Genomic DNA, 15,517 nt, shown 5'->3' with positions numbered 1-15,517 from the left:
CCAGCAAGCATGGGAGGAGGAACCAGCCCTGCAGCAGGAACGCACAACTTCAGCCAAAACATGCCGTTCCCTGTAAAAAAGCGATCATGTGGAAAACAGCAGCTAATGAAGAGGTCTGTCTTCTGCACAAAGGGGGAATGGATAAAACACACCCTATGCTTGGGTGAAGGAATTGTTTTTGTTGTAAAATCTCCTTCATAATGTCTCCTAAGTGAAAACCAACCCCAAAGCATGCAGACGCTGCTGGAAACAACAACCCTTTCCACTCACTACAGTTCTCCCTGCCACCAGTCCAGGGTGGCATAGCACAGGCTGCAATACAAAGACCATGATATCTCAAAAGAACATAAGGAAGACTGCTCTGTAGTGTAGCTGAGACCAGGCATTGCATTGGTCTTTTCAACCTTGTAGGGGGGAAGGCAGGGGGGAATCCATAAAACTTGCTCAATAAATTCTATTACTGTGAAGTTACTGGCCAGGACTGTTGATTTGCTGCTGGTGGTGCCTCTCACAGCCCGAGCTGGTCCCTTGAGAAGGTCTGCGCTCAGGATGGCCCCGGCATTCAGTGACTTGAATGTAAAACCGGTCAACACCTAATCCCGGCAACCCAGGGAAGCACACTGAAGGCTTTGGACATGGTAGCTTTCCCTGTCCTGCATCTCGTACAACTGTTTGCACCCCAGCCTCCTGGGAGATGCTGCGAAAGCACTCTGGCAAAGCAGTCGAGGAAAGCCAGCTTTTCCAGGGTGAGAACCTGCTGCCTGTGCTGGGCCTGGTCCAGTCCCACTGGTAATGAAGGATGAGTCCAAGGCAGGCACAAGTCATAAATGGTCTAGGGTCAGGGGCGGTAGCCTTGCCACTTCATTTTCCATGGATCTGAGTCAGCTGGAAAAGCATTTGTGCCTGTCTGGAGCAGCACACTGCTGGCACGGTGATAAGAACAGCACTTCTTGGGGTGCTACGCTGATGCCTGCACTGAGGAGAGTTCAACACTATCTGGAAACTCTGCCTAAGGACACGCTGCTGACAGATCTGCCGAACCCAGCAAGGACAGGGCTATGGAGGGTGTAGCAGCAGCTCCCAAATTCAGGAGCTATAAGCAGTTTTTTACCACAGTAGGATTGCCGTGAAGCCTTCATCCTTCAGGCATCCATTTTCCAAGGCCCTCAGCCCAGCTTTAAAGCCAGGCTTCGCCTATAGCAAGCAACTGCAAAACTAACTTCTCTTTCTCAGATCTGGTGCCAGGAGGGATTTGAAGTCCTGACACACTGCTGTGGCACCAAGGTCCTTCTGTCGGTGGCAGCAGCAAAGCAAGATGTGGCTGGGAGAGAAAGCCAGAGGTACTGGCAGGACTCTCCAGCAGCAGGAGTAAAGCCTGCCCTAGCAGACAGGTCAGAGCAGGCACAGTACAGCCGTTACACGAGCTCGCAGTTCCATTAACTCACTTTCCAGCTGGCAGGAAAAGGTACCCAATAGTTCAGCAAGACCTGCAGCCCCCCTGTAGACAGACAGTCCCTCTTCATCCACCCTCTTGTTCCCTTGCAGGTGGAGAGTAGCCAAAGGCATAGGCAGGATGATTTTTGTCCCTTTCAGTGGGTGCATGATCTTACAACCAGGATACACTTCAATAGGAAAAACCCAGTTTGGCTTTCTGGTTCCCACCTGGAGAGACCAGGGCCCACAGAGGGGAAAAGCCCTGTTTACATTCCATCTGGTCAAGCAGAGCTTGTAATCACATCTGACCCTCCAGCCTGCTGTGCTCACTTTTAATCCCTTTCTCTGTATGGAGCCGCACCACCACTCAGGTGGAAACAGTGTACAAGGTCCTGGGGGCAGGTTGAGAAGAGGAAGCTGGGACACAGAACTGGGAATTCTCTGGGGGACTGTTTCCCCTCTCCAACATTATTTCAGACACATGCTAAGCAGGACAATGCTTCTCTCATCAGAAAAGAGCCAGCAAAAAGAGAACCAGGAGAGCCTGATCTCAGCTTAGATAAAGTCCCAGGCTCAGGGTTGGAAGGAACAAGGGTCCCAAAAATAAAGGGCAGACAGAAATGCCACCAACACCTGAGACCAAGGATGGAGACAGATAAAACACAGCAGTCCCACCCATGGATGGAGGAGCTCAGCTCCTGTGTAGTCTAGCACAGGGACCCCTACACCTCCCCAGGCACCCCAGTGCATCTGTCTTGGAACAACCCCCAGCCCGCTGGATCACAGGGAAGCAAAACAGGCTGGCATTTGGGACCGCAACCACCACGTCAAAGTGAAGGGCTCCGAATACAAAGTGGGCTTGTTCACCCTGGACTGGTTTCAGGAGAGTTGCTGTCCTGCTGCGTGTCTCATATCATTGGACTAATAGGTGGGTTTTACACACACTTCTTGCTTCTGATGAAGAAAACACTGAAACGGCCCTTTCCTAGGGACTTCTGGCAGTGGAGAGCTGTGTATATCCTCCAGAAAGCTACGAAGACACGCAGGAACTCCAGATGTACAGTCAAAAATAGGTTTACTGGAATGTCTTTAGTCACAGCTGTAAGCAGCAATACTGAAAACACTGAGCTTGTGCATTCCCATGGCAGGACCAGAAAGTCTTCTGGATTGTAAAACCTAATTATTTCTTTTTTTCTCCCCGTCCCATCCCCCCCCCCTTTTATTTTTTTCCCCTCAAGAGAGAAACACCACCCTTACAGTTCTCCACAGAAGGGTCAGTTCCCTGTAACATAATGGTATGTTTCTCTTCATTTTTCCCCTCCTTTGCTCTGAAAGGACAGAGTACCCTCTGCCTTCCACAGCAGACAGTGGGGAACTGCTCAAATGGCATTATTATTAATATTACAGCTCAACCATATATACAGATAAACCGTAGTGGCAAGTAGCTAGCTCCAAACCAGAGACCCAGAATTCCACAAAACAGGCAGTTTGGGAACTGAATCGTCTGTTATAAAAAAAAAGTCTGACAGCAGGAGCAAGTACTCGACCAAAAAAAAGGGTCATTTGGCAGTTCTTAAAACACTGTTAGAACTGGCTACTTGCCGCTGCCTCCTCACTCCTTGGAGAAAAACAACTTCAAAGCTATATACAGATATCTCACTTAAATTACACAGCAGTTTGGTTATCCCAGAGCCAGCTCCACTGAAGCCTCCAGCTGCCCCGTCAGGTATGGTACTTCAGGACTATGGGTACTGGAAAACACAAAGAAGCAAGCTGTCAACCACACACCTTTGCATGGAACACCAATCCCCACCAGAGAGATCCCCCCCATTTCTGTAGTGATAAACACCAAGCAGCTGCGAGGGAAAGTGTGTTTCCAAGCTTGAGCTAATGCAATCTGCTGCCTGCACACACGCTAGACAATGTTTCCTGCCACCTTCATCTCCTTCCAGCTTCCCAAAATTAAACCAGATGGGATTTTCCATCAGTTTCTCTCTCTACAACGCTCCCACCCTGCTGCCAGCTCTGCCTCTCCTGCTGCAGGCTATGTGTCAGCAGGACAACAGGCCATAAGGGTTTTGCTGAAGTAACAAGAACCGTTACAGAGATGCCCCCCACCATGGTCAGTGGGTGGAAAACCCTCCAGACCCAGTGGCATGGAAGAGCTGTGCTGCCGTGCTGGGCTGCTTGGACCCGTGGAGCACATAATTCTGCAGGCAGAGGGATGAATTGCTACTTCTGCCTGGAAGAAAGACGCCCTGGTCATTATTACTTTTTTTGGTAGGAAAAACAGCAACATCTCTGCTCTGGGGAGCTCCAGAGGGAGCAGGCAAAGCAGGAAAGGCAGAAGGCAGGGGAAGGGACCAAGAACTAAGCTACAACAACTACTTGCTGAAAATTAAGCAGCCCAGCAGTTTCGGGGAAGAGCGTTTGCAGGACCAGACCCACTGCAAGATTGTTGATATATGTGGAGAGGCCTCTGGGAGACATTGCTCCAGTCTGAAACTCTTCCATCTATTCCCACCAGCCTTGGGATCAGTTGGTGCCAACCCTGGATGGGTACAATGTTGTCAGGGCAGGGAAATGTTTGCTTTCTTTGGCCACAGTCAGTATGATTTGGTTTGAGCCTGTTCCTCTGCATGTAAACCTTGCAGAAGAGCAGCATGGAGTGGTCTACAGGCACCATTTATGACCGCTTAAGGCAGAGTGAGGCCCTATGGGAGTGGCTCAGGTGCTCTCCCCCAGGGACAATAGCACCACAGTATCACTCATGGTGTGGAGCGCCATGAACATTTCAATGCCAGACATGGCTGGAGTGACCTGGAGCTACTCACCAATGATAACGAGCAGGAGAATGACTGCCACCAGTGCTATGATGGCCTTCATCTGCAAGGGAAGCATAGAGGTGTGTTACATGGGGTGCCACGTGTAGCTGCTTTTACCTGAAAGTAGGCCTTTGGCTTCCAGCATCTTTTCAGCTAGAAAGCAGAGCTTCTCCATCCTCCCCCAGGGGAGGACAGGTAACTGCACCTCCGCAAACCCACCCCTGCCTGTTCCTGTTCTTGCTTACCTTGCAGCCTCGCCACCACATCTGTCTCCGAAGCTGCTTGGCTCTGTTGCTAAAAGCTGTTGCATTGTCTGATAAGCTTTCTATTGAAGGAAAGAAAAGCAATTCAGCAGCACGCACACAGGCAGAGCATCCACCCGTTCTACTAACTCCACAGTTTTAAGCAATAAACTCGGCATTAGGGGAAAAGACCCAACCACAGCGTGATTCACCAAAACCACAGCAGATGCCAATGTGACGCCCTTTGCTAGAGCACACACAGATCTGCTGAGTCCCACTGAGCCCCCTTTGTACTGGCTGCCCTCTGAGGACAGGAATTCACTCTGCAAGCCAGCAAACAAGCAGACAGCTGAAGTGCTCAGGGCCATTGGGAGACAGACCAATCTACCTTAGCTTGAAGGACCAACAAGATCACAGCACCCAAATACCTCCAAACTAACACCTCTGCACAGAGCAGCAGAAGGCAAAGGTGGAAAGAGAAAAACGTCAGTAGAAAGTTGGATCTGCAGCCCAAGACTGGGAAACACCACTTTCCAGGATAGAAATACAAGCCCAGGTCTGTCGATTTTAGTTCAGAAAGCACCTAACAAGTAATTTGGTCCAGGAATGGGGAAGAGACATGGGGAAAAGGCCAACAGAACTGCATTTAGCAACGCACCTGATTTATCCTGCAGGTCATCCAGCCGCTCGCCTCTTTCAATCACCTTCGTGATGTTCTCCTGCATAACATCGATGACTTCATCCACCTGGTTCTGGACACTAGAGCAGAGCAAAGGCAGTGTGAGGGGCAGAAGCGAGCACCACTGGCTGTGCATTGCAGCACCAGCCCTCGCTCAGAGCTGCCGAGGCTGGCAGGACCCGAGAGCTCACCGACGAAAATCAAAGGGGACAACAATGGATGGAGGTGGATGGTACGCTGAGAAAGCCAGAAGTGCAGCATGACCTGCAGTAGGTCTCTGGCAATCCCAGGAAGGGCGAGGGAACACAAGGGGCTCAAAGAGAACACTGAGAAGTCAGCAGAAGCAGGGCACCCTCTGTAACACCTTTAACACAAAAATGCAGTAAGAAAAGGCACTAATTGCTGTTGGTGGGCACCTCTTCTCACATCAAAGGGAAAAAAAACCCCAACATCAAAACTGCACCTTATTTTTCCAGATTTCATAGAACCTCGCACCACACCTCACACCGTTGCTGAATAACTTGGGATAAAATCAAAGCAAGGTGCACTTGGGAACCGAGTTGCTAAATGAAACCCACTCTGCCAGGGGCACCAAGAGAACAGTAAAGAAATGGCTGACATGAACTAAACCAAGTTATTATAATCCATCTTCTCATAGGTTACGCAACTCTGTGGGTAGTCGCTTCAGTGAACAGTAGTCTAAATCACACCCGCAGGGTTATTATAAATGCATTTATTCACTCCATAAAAAAGCCACACTGGTAAGAAAGAAAAATTCTCCTAGTGGAAAAATACTGCTACATTCTGGTTTGTATTTTGGAGCTAATACGCTTTTATTTTCCTGGAGATAGAAATAAGAAATTTCTTGGGGCCCTAGGGAGACAATACATTGTTTGAGACATACCGTTCCCAGAAAGTAAATGGCAACAGCGATGTCTTGGAGGCAACGCTACGCACAGGGCAATAAAACAGAAATAGCTCCAGGCCACTCGCTCTGCATAAGTCTTAGGTTTGACGACTTAGGGCACCTTGATTAAAAACATTTAAGCACTTTAAATATATCAAAGTGCATCCAGCATTTCTCAAATATACAGCACGAATAGGTCACTTCAGCAGCTCTCCACGTTACCAGAAGCACACACCTCCTATTAAGAGTGTGCCACTGGTGTCCCTAAAGGGAAGAAGGGTTGCCACCACTTTGTCATTTCTGCCTGCTTAGCACCCACACTCTCCTGCTCCCTAAATTATCCAATCATGTCTTTCTCTTTGGACTCATGCAAAACCCTCTCCTCCCCACTGCCATCCCATAGATGCAGATGTTCAAAGACGTTATTTGCCAAGTCGAGAGTTTTTCACAGCAGCACCAGACCCAATTCCCCCACTCAGAGAGCCACCATCCAGCATCTAAGCTCAGAGCACTTGGTGCAACATGGACAGCATATCCTCCACCATGGCCCAGGAAGCTGGGGCCAAGGGACACCCAGAGCAACTTGCGCAAGGCCCATCAATGGGGCACTGCAGAACCAGGAACGCTAGCTACCATGCCTCTAATTCATTAATTAGAGACATAGGTTCACATTGACCTATTTCTCCTGTCCCCATACCAGGTACGTGCCTCTCCCCAAGCAGACACTTGTGCTCAGACGCTCATGTGAGGAAGTGCCTGCAACAAGCAATAGCGGTCGCAATGGAAAAGCACGTACCTTGCTCCCATTTACTTACTGTTCCAAAAACAGGCAAGGAAAGTCATTAAAAGAAAAAGCTTTTTTCTCCCCCCAAAGCTCTAGAAAGAACTCCAGATCTTTGAATATGAAGGGGCTTTCCATCTTAGCATTTCAGGTTGGGCTCTGTAGCACCACTGCACTGTGGCTTCCAGAGCTGGAACAGCCAGGCAACCCCTCTGAAGCCAATTTCTGACTCAATAGCCCTCATATAGCACATGTTAGACTCCAGCAGCGCACGTAAAAACTTGCTTTATTTAGGATACTGCATGAAAGGAACCTGCCTTCCCTTTGCTGCATCACAGAGTCCGTGGGAGCAGCATCTCTCTGCACCCACCTACACTGTGCAGTGGCAGCTCCTGTCTTCCACATCAACAGCAGCCACCTGCCAGGAGTTTATCATCTGGTGGGGAAAGGCATAGATAATCCCCAAATGCCTCTCAGCAGGAACCTTCCCCATGCCCACGAGCCTGTTTTTTTTAAAAGGTACAGGGTGAGTGGCAGAGCTGTCACCATTGGGAAAGTGCAGAGGGTGGCACTGACGATGCAGGCAGATGCTGCCTGGGAAACACATGGTGGTATCCTGTGTAGCAAAGTGTCCACCCCACACAAAACATGCACAGCTCTGTGGCCCTTCACTGGGGCAGCGGGTGAGGATGTGGGGAGGAGGCACACTCTGCAAGGGGGTTTCCTTACCTCAGCGCAACAGAGAAGTCCCAGCTCTGAGCCACCAGCAACACTGCTATAGCTTGGGGCGAGAGAAGGAAAGCAGAAACATCTGCTATCCCAGATGAGCCAACTTGGCAAAAACTCTAAGACCTTAAACATCAGTTTCACGGGCAGAAGACTACATTTGCAGCATGTAAATGTTTCTAAAATCATTTACTGGCTTCAAAAATAAAGATTTCCTCCCACAACAGATTTGTAACCGAGTTCTCTTGGTACAACTAACAAGCGGGAGCACACAAGGTTACAACGCATCTAGGAACGTGCAGCACAATGTGTTGCCACCTGTATCTCCACCAGCACAGGTCAGAGCCTAGAGGGATGCTGCTGCAGTCCTGGGGCACCCAGCAGCATTCCAGGCAGAGTGGCAGACATGTAACTTCAAGCTTCTCTGCTGCTAACCAGCATTTGGGAGAGACCTATAGAGCGCAGACCTCTGCTACCCAAGTTGTATCTCAGCATCCCACCTCTTTTCAGTGAGCTGCTGGCGAAACGCTGTGTGCCTTTGCTGCCTGCCCATAGCCTGGGCAGGCTGTTACCTGTCCCCCCAAGAAAACAAAACATTTCACAGACAGAGAACGGAGGCACAGAGAAATCAAGGCTTGAACTCTCATGAATGTTGAGGTGTTTAACTCCCATGGAACACAGACACATTTGAGTACCCCAATACCTTTTGCTATCAGATGTAAAAGAGAATCTTGGGGAAAAAAAAAACAAACCCAACCAAACAAAAAACCAACCAACCAAAAAAAAACAGGAAAAGAACAAGACAGGGAATGAAACTTTGATCTCCACACAGTGCCTTAACCAGACCTTAAGCCAGTACTTGCTTTCTGCTGTCTCCCACCCATCACTGCTGCAAGAGATGCCTCTCCAGGAGGGGGCTGAATGATGCCCAGCCTATGCATTAGCCCTGCAGTTTCAGAGCAAATTCAACAATTCCCCACCAGTTTGGCATGCATGAGGTTGGAAACTCAACTTGCATCAAGAAGAAAATATTTTCTTGTTTTATTTGGCAAGAGAGAATGAATCCTCTAGTAAGAAGCATATTTCCCGTTAGGGAGCTATTGGCTTTTGACACATACATTTCATGTGCTTCACTCCTGCCAGATTTCCAAGAGAAATAAAGTAGAATAAATACTTGCCAGGAAAGGGAGCAAGACAAAAGCATAAAATATGTCTCCCACGACCCTCCTTCTTACTAATTATTGCAAATATGATGCTTTTAACAAGGACCGGCAAGTATACACCATCAAAGAAAAAACAAGAGACCAAACAGCACTTAGTTTGGTTTAGACTCCTCTTTTCTTGTACTTTGCTGGGTCCAGAGTGGAAGGAATAAGCCTTTCCATTTTGGCCGCACTGGGTTAGCTACTGAAAAACTCCCCAGGCTGGTCACGGTGTTGGGCTAACAACAGTGCTGCATTCTTCAGACACAGTAAACAGTCCATGCACACACCATGGGATGTGCTGCTCAAGGCTACGTCTTGTCTCCAAGCTGGCTGTTTACAGCCAGCATGACACACTTCTATTTTCCACCCCAGCGATATTAATAGTGCTGTGTATTTTGGTGCAAATTATACCCAAACAGTCCTCTTGTGGCAGTAACCCAGAGAAGAGGGAACAGGACGGAGAGCCAAGCTGGATGGACGATGCAAAGGCAGGAGGCCAGCAGAGTGCAGCGCTCCCCAAGGCACAGCTCTCTGCAGAGGGGCTGCCTGGCAGACTGCTCTGCTGTACGCAACAATGGGGTGACAGCGCTGAATCCTGCCACAAATTGCTGGTTTTGAGTTCCTGGTTCATCACAACAGTGAGGAAGACAGCAACCTATGCCTCCCTGAAGCCTTTTAGTCCTTGAAAGGATTACACCCAACAACGATGACTGACGATGCTGTCTTGTACCACCTTCAAATGAAAGCCTGGACTACAGATGGGGTTCACTGTACAACCAGCCACCTGCGATGAGCAGCCAGGGCCTGGGAAGCTGCTGTCAACTCTTGCCTTCAAACCATTCCCCAAACCCTCCCCATCCTCAGGACACAATTTTGGGGTTTGCAGCCAGACAGAGCCACTGGGGCCGAGCCCTGGGCTGGGGATGCTGGCCACTCCCAGCAGTGCGACGAGGGAATCGTAGGGACCAAGACCTGGCTCCTGGGGAACCACAGCTGTGTGCTGAGCCTCATCGGCAGCACCAGCAGGAACCCAAATCCAACAGCATGGTTGCCTGAAAGCAGAAACATCAATGGTGAAGAAAGTCAAGCAGCACAGACAAAGGGGCAATTTTGGTAGTGTTATAAGAGGATTCTATTCTAAATATAAGAAACCCAGGTGGAAGATGAACGTCCCACTTTCCCCTAAAAAGGCACCAAGAGCTCTCACAACATACATTCAGGGCTTCATACAAACCTGGAAGCAAAGGCAGAGAAGAGAGATCAGCTCTCCCTTACTTGTTCTTTGTAACTTCGGGGAAAAGGACAAAAGCCTGTTAAAAGCTACTTTTCAGCTCCAAGACCACCCCAGGGATGGGGAGGTCCCAGAGCAAGCCCAAGGGACCCCATGTGGCCACTTAATTACTGGCGGATCATCCACCTCAACTGAGAAGCTGCTGGGACAACAGAGCCTGAAATTCCAGACACATCAGGACAAGACACAACACGGAGGGGACTGTGACGTTTTCTCCTGCCACTATTGCTGGCTGTAACTTGTTTCTTTCCCCTACGAAGTTTGCAGTGTTCCCCACCATCTCTTTCCACAGTTGAGCCAGCCTCAAGGGTCTCTGCTGCCAAACTCTCCACCCTGACCCAAGCCCCTTTGCTGCCAAGGACAACTAGGAAAAGTTTCCAGTCTTGCCCCTCACGTTCAACATGTTCCACACCTTTGCTCCCATAACCCCATCACTTTTTCCTCTACCCAGTCCTCCATCCAGTTTCATTCTGTGCCTGTCTTCACACCTCGTTCCTCCAGTCCCGTACAGCGACAGTCTCTCTAGCTTTGCCCAGCTATGCCTCAGCTCTCCAAATGCTCAGATTCCTCCTTAAAATGCCTTTTCCTTACAGTGTTTCAGCAGCAACCCAACTCTCCTTTTCCTCCTCTGTTGAAACCAGAGTGAGCCGGATCATTACAAGACCAGGCATCAATCATCACAAGGGCTGGTCTGATCAGAAACGTAATAATAAGCTCCATGACAAGAAATGATGACTGCACACTCTAAGTGCTTATTAAACAAAGCAATCAACATCGATGAGAGCATAAAATAGATACTATTTTATAATAGATGTTCTAGATACTAAATAGATGTAGCCACTTGCTACCCCAAGGGACATATCCCATACCAGGTCCACTAGACAGGCAATCTCTGGCAACGGGCAAGTCTCACGTGTGTTGGGCATTAGTCACATCACACCTATGAACCTGCCAGCTTCTGGCTGAATTCTTCTTTCATTTTTCTTCCCCTTCACAGCTGTGGTGCTACCCTCTACCTAAGCCCCTGCTCCCTTCTGCCTGGCCAAGACAGTGGGAAGAGAAGAGCTTCTGTTTTTCCCATCCACGCTGGGAAGACAGAAGAAGCCCTGTAATTCCTTTCCAGCAGAGGAGGATGAAGGGGTAGACATCAACCCCTCTCCACCTTTTTATGGGGGCAGCACCCCACTTGTAAAACCAATTCTCACACTTCCCATTCACTCCAGGCCAGTGCATCACTGCCCTAGAAGGGAGGCTTTATCCACACTGGCTTACTATAAGGACCAGTGCACCTCTACTAATGGCACCCTCACACCCTGGAGGGAACGGAGACCCCCTGAAAACTCAGGGCGCAGCGACCAACCTGCTGCCTCTTTCCGTAACTGAGGTGCACTTTGCCCCTCAAGGCAACATGGCAAGCAGGCATACAAGCAAGCACTGCCTAATGCTGACGTTGGCAATGAGTCATCTCAGAGCTGCACTGGCTTCTTCTTGGCATGAAAAAAAATCCCCAACGAAGAGCAACACTCAGGCTGCACACAAGACAACCCAGTCTGAAAAACACTCAGTCATCAGTCCCCACACAGATCTCTGTTCCAACTCCACGGAGGTCAGCAAAGGAAACCAGGGGGCTGCAAACATCATGCCCCTTTCCATTAAGTACCACCATCGCATCCCTCATTGGAAAGGGCAGGACAAACTGAAGCCCATAACAAGCATCATCCAGGAAATGACTCGATGGGAGAAGGATTCTTAGTGTTCACTCCTTCCTTCTTGCCCTAATCCTCCCCCAGCTGTAATGGCTTCCTGTTTTCCAGCTGCTTTGACCCCACTGAGTCACTGCTCATCTCCAGGTCACCTATATCAAGCTTTTATCTTGAGAAGAGGAGACCAGAAGACCAGCCGTTGCCCAAAAAACACAGTCCCGGTGTGTTCCTGACCACTTGCTTTCTTGAAACATTGACGAGCAATTTACAGGGTGTAGGAAAAATAAATAAATAAATAAAATGTCACTAGCAAAAGTTAAAATTCAGGATTAATGCTCTAGAAAAATAGCCTTATAAAAGTATGGAACAGGTCATCACCAGAATACAGCACGGGATTTAGAAACTCCAAGTTACTGTGACACAATCCTATCCCTTCGCCTCTGTCAATGCACAATTTCTTGACAGCTTAAATCAAATTTGAGATTTCCCTTAGCTGTGGGCATGTAGGGTAGGAAACGTCAATTAGAAGAAAGCAAGCACAAGCCATGTTCATATTCAGAACTACACAGAAACACTCCAGTAAGACAGCAGCGGGAGCTCGCAGTGCCAGAATAAAATATTATCTGTGTGACACTGAGGAACAACAACTTACTGCCTGATCTTGTCATTCCTGGGTCCAAATCTTGGTCCAGAAGGCCCTCTCCTGCAGGTAGAGAAGACAGCCATCAGGATGGAAGATACAACAAGAACATGTTTTTAAACCAGACTCAAAAGACATGCAAGACAGAATCAATGCCTTTTGGACAGAGGACTGTTCTCATACCTCTCATCAGTCCCTCCCATGTCTCAGCATACGCGGGACACCCCGCTCTTATAAAGGTCACACCTAGTAAGTCTTAATTCATGCTTGATGACAAGGCTCTGGGAGATCATGTCAAAGGAATCAAAGGTTTTGATTCCTAAGCCCCTGCCTATGTAGCAGGGAGCAGCTTTTGGTAATCGACGCCTCCAGTCTCAGAGATGTAAGCAGTTAAGACATCGCATTCCTACAGCAGCCATTCAGAAACTCACAAGAAAAAGTCTTCCTCTTCATCCGAATCTTCCTCCAACAGGTTCCTCTGCAAGCACATGAAAAAACAAAACAAAACAAAACAAACCACCTCATCAATAGCAACCACAATTTCACACACACATTTCCAGCCCTTAGGAAGCAATCAGCATCCTCTGACTGCAGGTTACACATGAGCCCTCCTTTAGAGAGCATCGGCGGTACTTTTTAGGTGTCTGGAGTCATGCTGTTTCTCTCTGCTTGTGATCAGGGGCCAAGCTGGATGTCTTTGTGCCACTATTATCACCTCAGTGGTGTTTGCTACCTCTGTACAGCACAGACTGATGCTCAGCTCTGCAGCTCTGACTTGGGACAACTCGCACCTCTGCCACTGAGCCAAACTCGATTTGCGTCAATGGCCAGTTGCCAGGTTCAGATCCCAATTCTAGGGATCAGTACAACTCTCTATGGTGCAGAAACAACCAGTGCATCAGAATGTTGATCCCTGCCTTGGAAAGTAGCAGGCAGAGCCGCTGCGCAGGCCAGTTGTGGAAGGAAGGTCCTCCCTGCTCAAGGGACAATCCCTAGGGCTGCACTCAGTCAATGGCAGCTGCTCAAAAAACATCTGCATCGCCCACAACCACCCTGGGGTATCCCATCCGCGTGGGAAGTCAGATCCACTCCCAATTTGGAGGATGTGGTTTCTCCAGCCATCTGATGGCAGCAAGTATAAGGACAACTGCAAGGAAACACTCTGGGCTCCCTGCATGGCACATCCGGAGGGATCAGACCCTCCAAACCCCTGACTCAGGCAAAGGCTACGGCCCGGCTGGAAAGCAGAGCTGTCTGGTAGCTCCTCTGCTTCGCGTCAAAGGGCTCCTCCTGGACTCAGAGCTGCTGTTCCACTACACCCCATCAGGCGATCCAAAGGCTGATTTTTACAAGCAATCCCACTTAAGCCTGAAAGTTTTGGACAAAGACATTATTAGAGTTCATTTCTCATACCAGGGCAGCACAAATTTTCCAATCGAGCTGAGGGCACCCAGTAACATCTACTTAGGGTCAAAAGTAATCAAGAGGGGGAACCGGCACCCTAAGTGTGTGGGCCAGGGAACACACTGGACAGTCCTTGTGGTACCAACAGCTGCTGCTTCTCCTGTGCGCAAATATGGGCTCCCACCTGCAAGCGCAGTGCTTTTATTCTGAAGCTTACCTACTTTTCCATCCTTGTCACATTTACTCAGTCAACTTAAGCAACTCGTGAGACCACACAATAGTTTCAGCCATCGCCTCCCTCAAGGGATGAGCGAACACTCTTGGTAACGCAGGATCCTCATCTCACTGACAGCTATCGGGAGCTGGAGCAACATTTTAGACTACAGTCTAAACTTGGTGATAGGAGAAAATATCAGCTGTAAAGCACAGGGTAAGTTCACACAAGTCCTTCAGCCAGCTACGTGGGGAGGAGAGCCACAACGTGCCGGGGCCAAGCTCTACAGAGAGGCAGGAGACTGGAGCACACCGGGATCTCAGGGCCATAGATGCAGCCTCAAGGAACTGAAACAGGTTCTCAAACCAGCCATATCTCCTAAGAGGGTTTGTTTTAAAATACACAGACCAGGTTTGCTGCAGGAACGCTCCCCTCGCTAACCAAACGACACTACGAACAGCAGTATGGCTTCTGGGCCCTACAACTGAAGGCTGCGGCAGCACGAGCCCCTTCGGCAAAGGCACCTGCAACTCACCTTGCACCGGCCCGGTGGCTAATGGCACGGAGCAACTCTAGGGGCCTCGGGGGTTAACACCCACCTGCCCGCCGTGGGCACCTACCCCGGGCACCCCGACCTAAGTAACAGCCCGTTATGGCACCGTTACGGCCACCGGAGGGACGGGCTGGTCCCCCGCGGGCCCGCTGGCACTCACCCGCTCGCTCTTCACCGAGCCCGTCACCTCGTCGTCGTTCAGGTGCCGCTTGAATTTGGGAGGCATGGTCTCTACCGGCGGGAGTAGCGGCTTCGTGCCCGGGAGGAGAAGCCTGGAGGAGAGGCGCAGGGAACGACCCGGTCACCCGCACCGCGTCTCCCCCCGGCCGCCCCTCGCCGGGGCCCGGGAGAACGGGGAGGGGATGCTCGGTGGGGCGCCGCGGGCGGCCGGGGAGCCCCCGCACCGGTGGGCCCGGAGGGACGGAGGAGGAAGGACCCTGGATCGGGGGGATGCAATGGCCCCAGGGGAGGGGGATGCAAGGGCAGCCGGTACCCGGCTTTCGCCAGGCCCCGCCGTTTCGTTCCAGCCCTCCCGGTGCCCCGGGGGCCGCTGGCGATGCCCAGAACGAGGCACACCACCACCACCACCACACATATACCCCTCACACCCCTCACCGGGCTCCGCTGCGGGCCGGGCCGGCGGGAAATGGCCGGTACAACGGCGGCGGCAGCGAGTCAGCTGTCCCATCGACCGCCTCGGCGCTCCACCCGCCGCGCAGAGCGCCGAGCGATCGATTCCGGGGCGGGGTCTGGGGCGGGATCCGGGGCGGGGTCTGGGGCGGGGGCGGGGCTGCTCGCGGGGGCGGGGCCCGGGGGCGGTGGGGCGCGGGGCCGGGAGCCGGCGGGAGCGGCTGGGGAGGCGGGCGGTGGGGGCGGTCCTGGCCCGGGACCACGCTGGCTCAGGAGCCCGGGG

General features: G+C 50.7%; 1 protein-coding gene across 1 annotated transcript; it reads right to left on the bottom strand.

The window, feature by feature from the left end:
• Nucleotides 1–2,669: 2,669 nt before the first annotated feature.
• Nucleotides 2,670–15,282, bottom strand: VAMP4 (vesicle associated membrane protein 4). Its single transcript, XM_082484709.1, has 8 exons — nucleotides 15,220–15,282; nucleotides 14,765–14,876; nucleotides 12,865–12,911; nucleotides 12,446–12,496; nucleotides 5,160–5,260; nucleotides 4,505–4,584; nucleotides 4,269–4,320; nucleotides 2,670–3,185 (listed from the first exon to the last, which is right to left on the bottom strand). Exons 2-8 carry the CDS (start codon nucleotides 14,828–14,830, stop codon nucleotides 3,157–3,159), a joined length of 426 nt encoding a protein of 141 aa, XP_082340835.1. The 5' UTR covers nucleotides 14,831–14,876; nucleotides 15,220–15,282; the 3' UTR covers nucleotides 2,670–3,156.
• Between the last annotated feature and the right edge of the window lie 235 nt (nucleotides 15,283–15,517).

Source organism: Vanellus vanellus (genome assembly GCF_965231255.1).
Source record: "Vanellus vanellus genome assembly, chromosome: 5".
In the NCBI taxonomy this organism is placed as follows: domain Eukaryota; kingdom Metazoa; phylum Chordata; class Aves; order Charadriiformes; family Charadriidae; genus Vanellus; species Vanellus vanellus.
This window is presented reverse-complemented; position numbering and strand designations above follow the sequence as displayed.

Coding starts and splice junctions, on each gene's coding strand:
- VAMP4 (XM_082484709.1), bottom strand. CDS start 14,830: ATGCCTCCCAAATTCAAGCGGCACCTGAACGACGACGAGGTGACGGGC. Junction 12,912..14,764: donor GCTCGGTGAAGAGCGAGCGG/GTGAGTGCCAGC, acceptor ATGTGCTTGCAG/AGGAACCTGTTGGAGGAAGA. Junction 5,261..12,445: donor AGGAATGACAAGATCAGGCA/GTAAGTTGTTGT, acceptor GCTCTGCTCTAG/TGTCCAGAACCAGGTGGATG.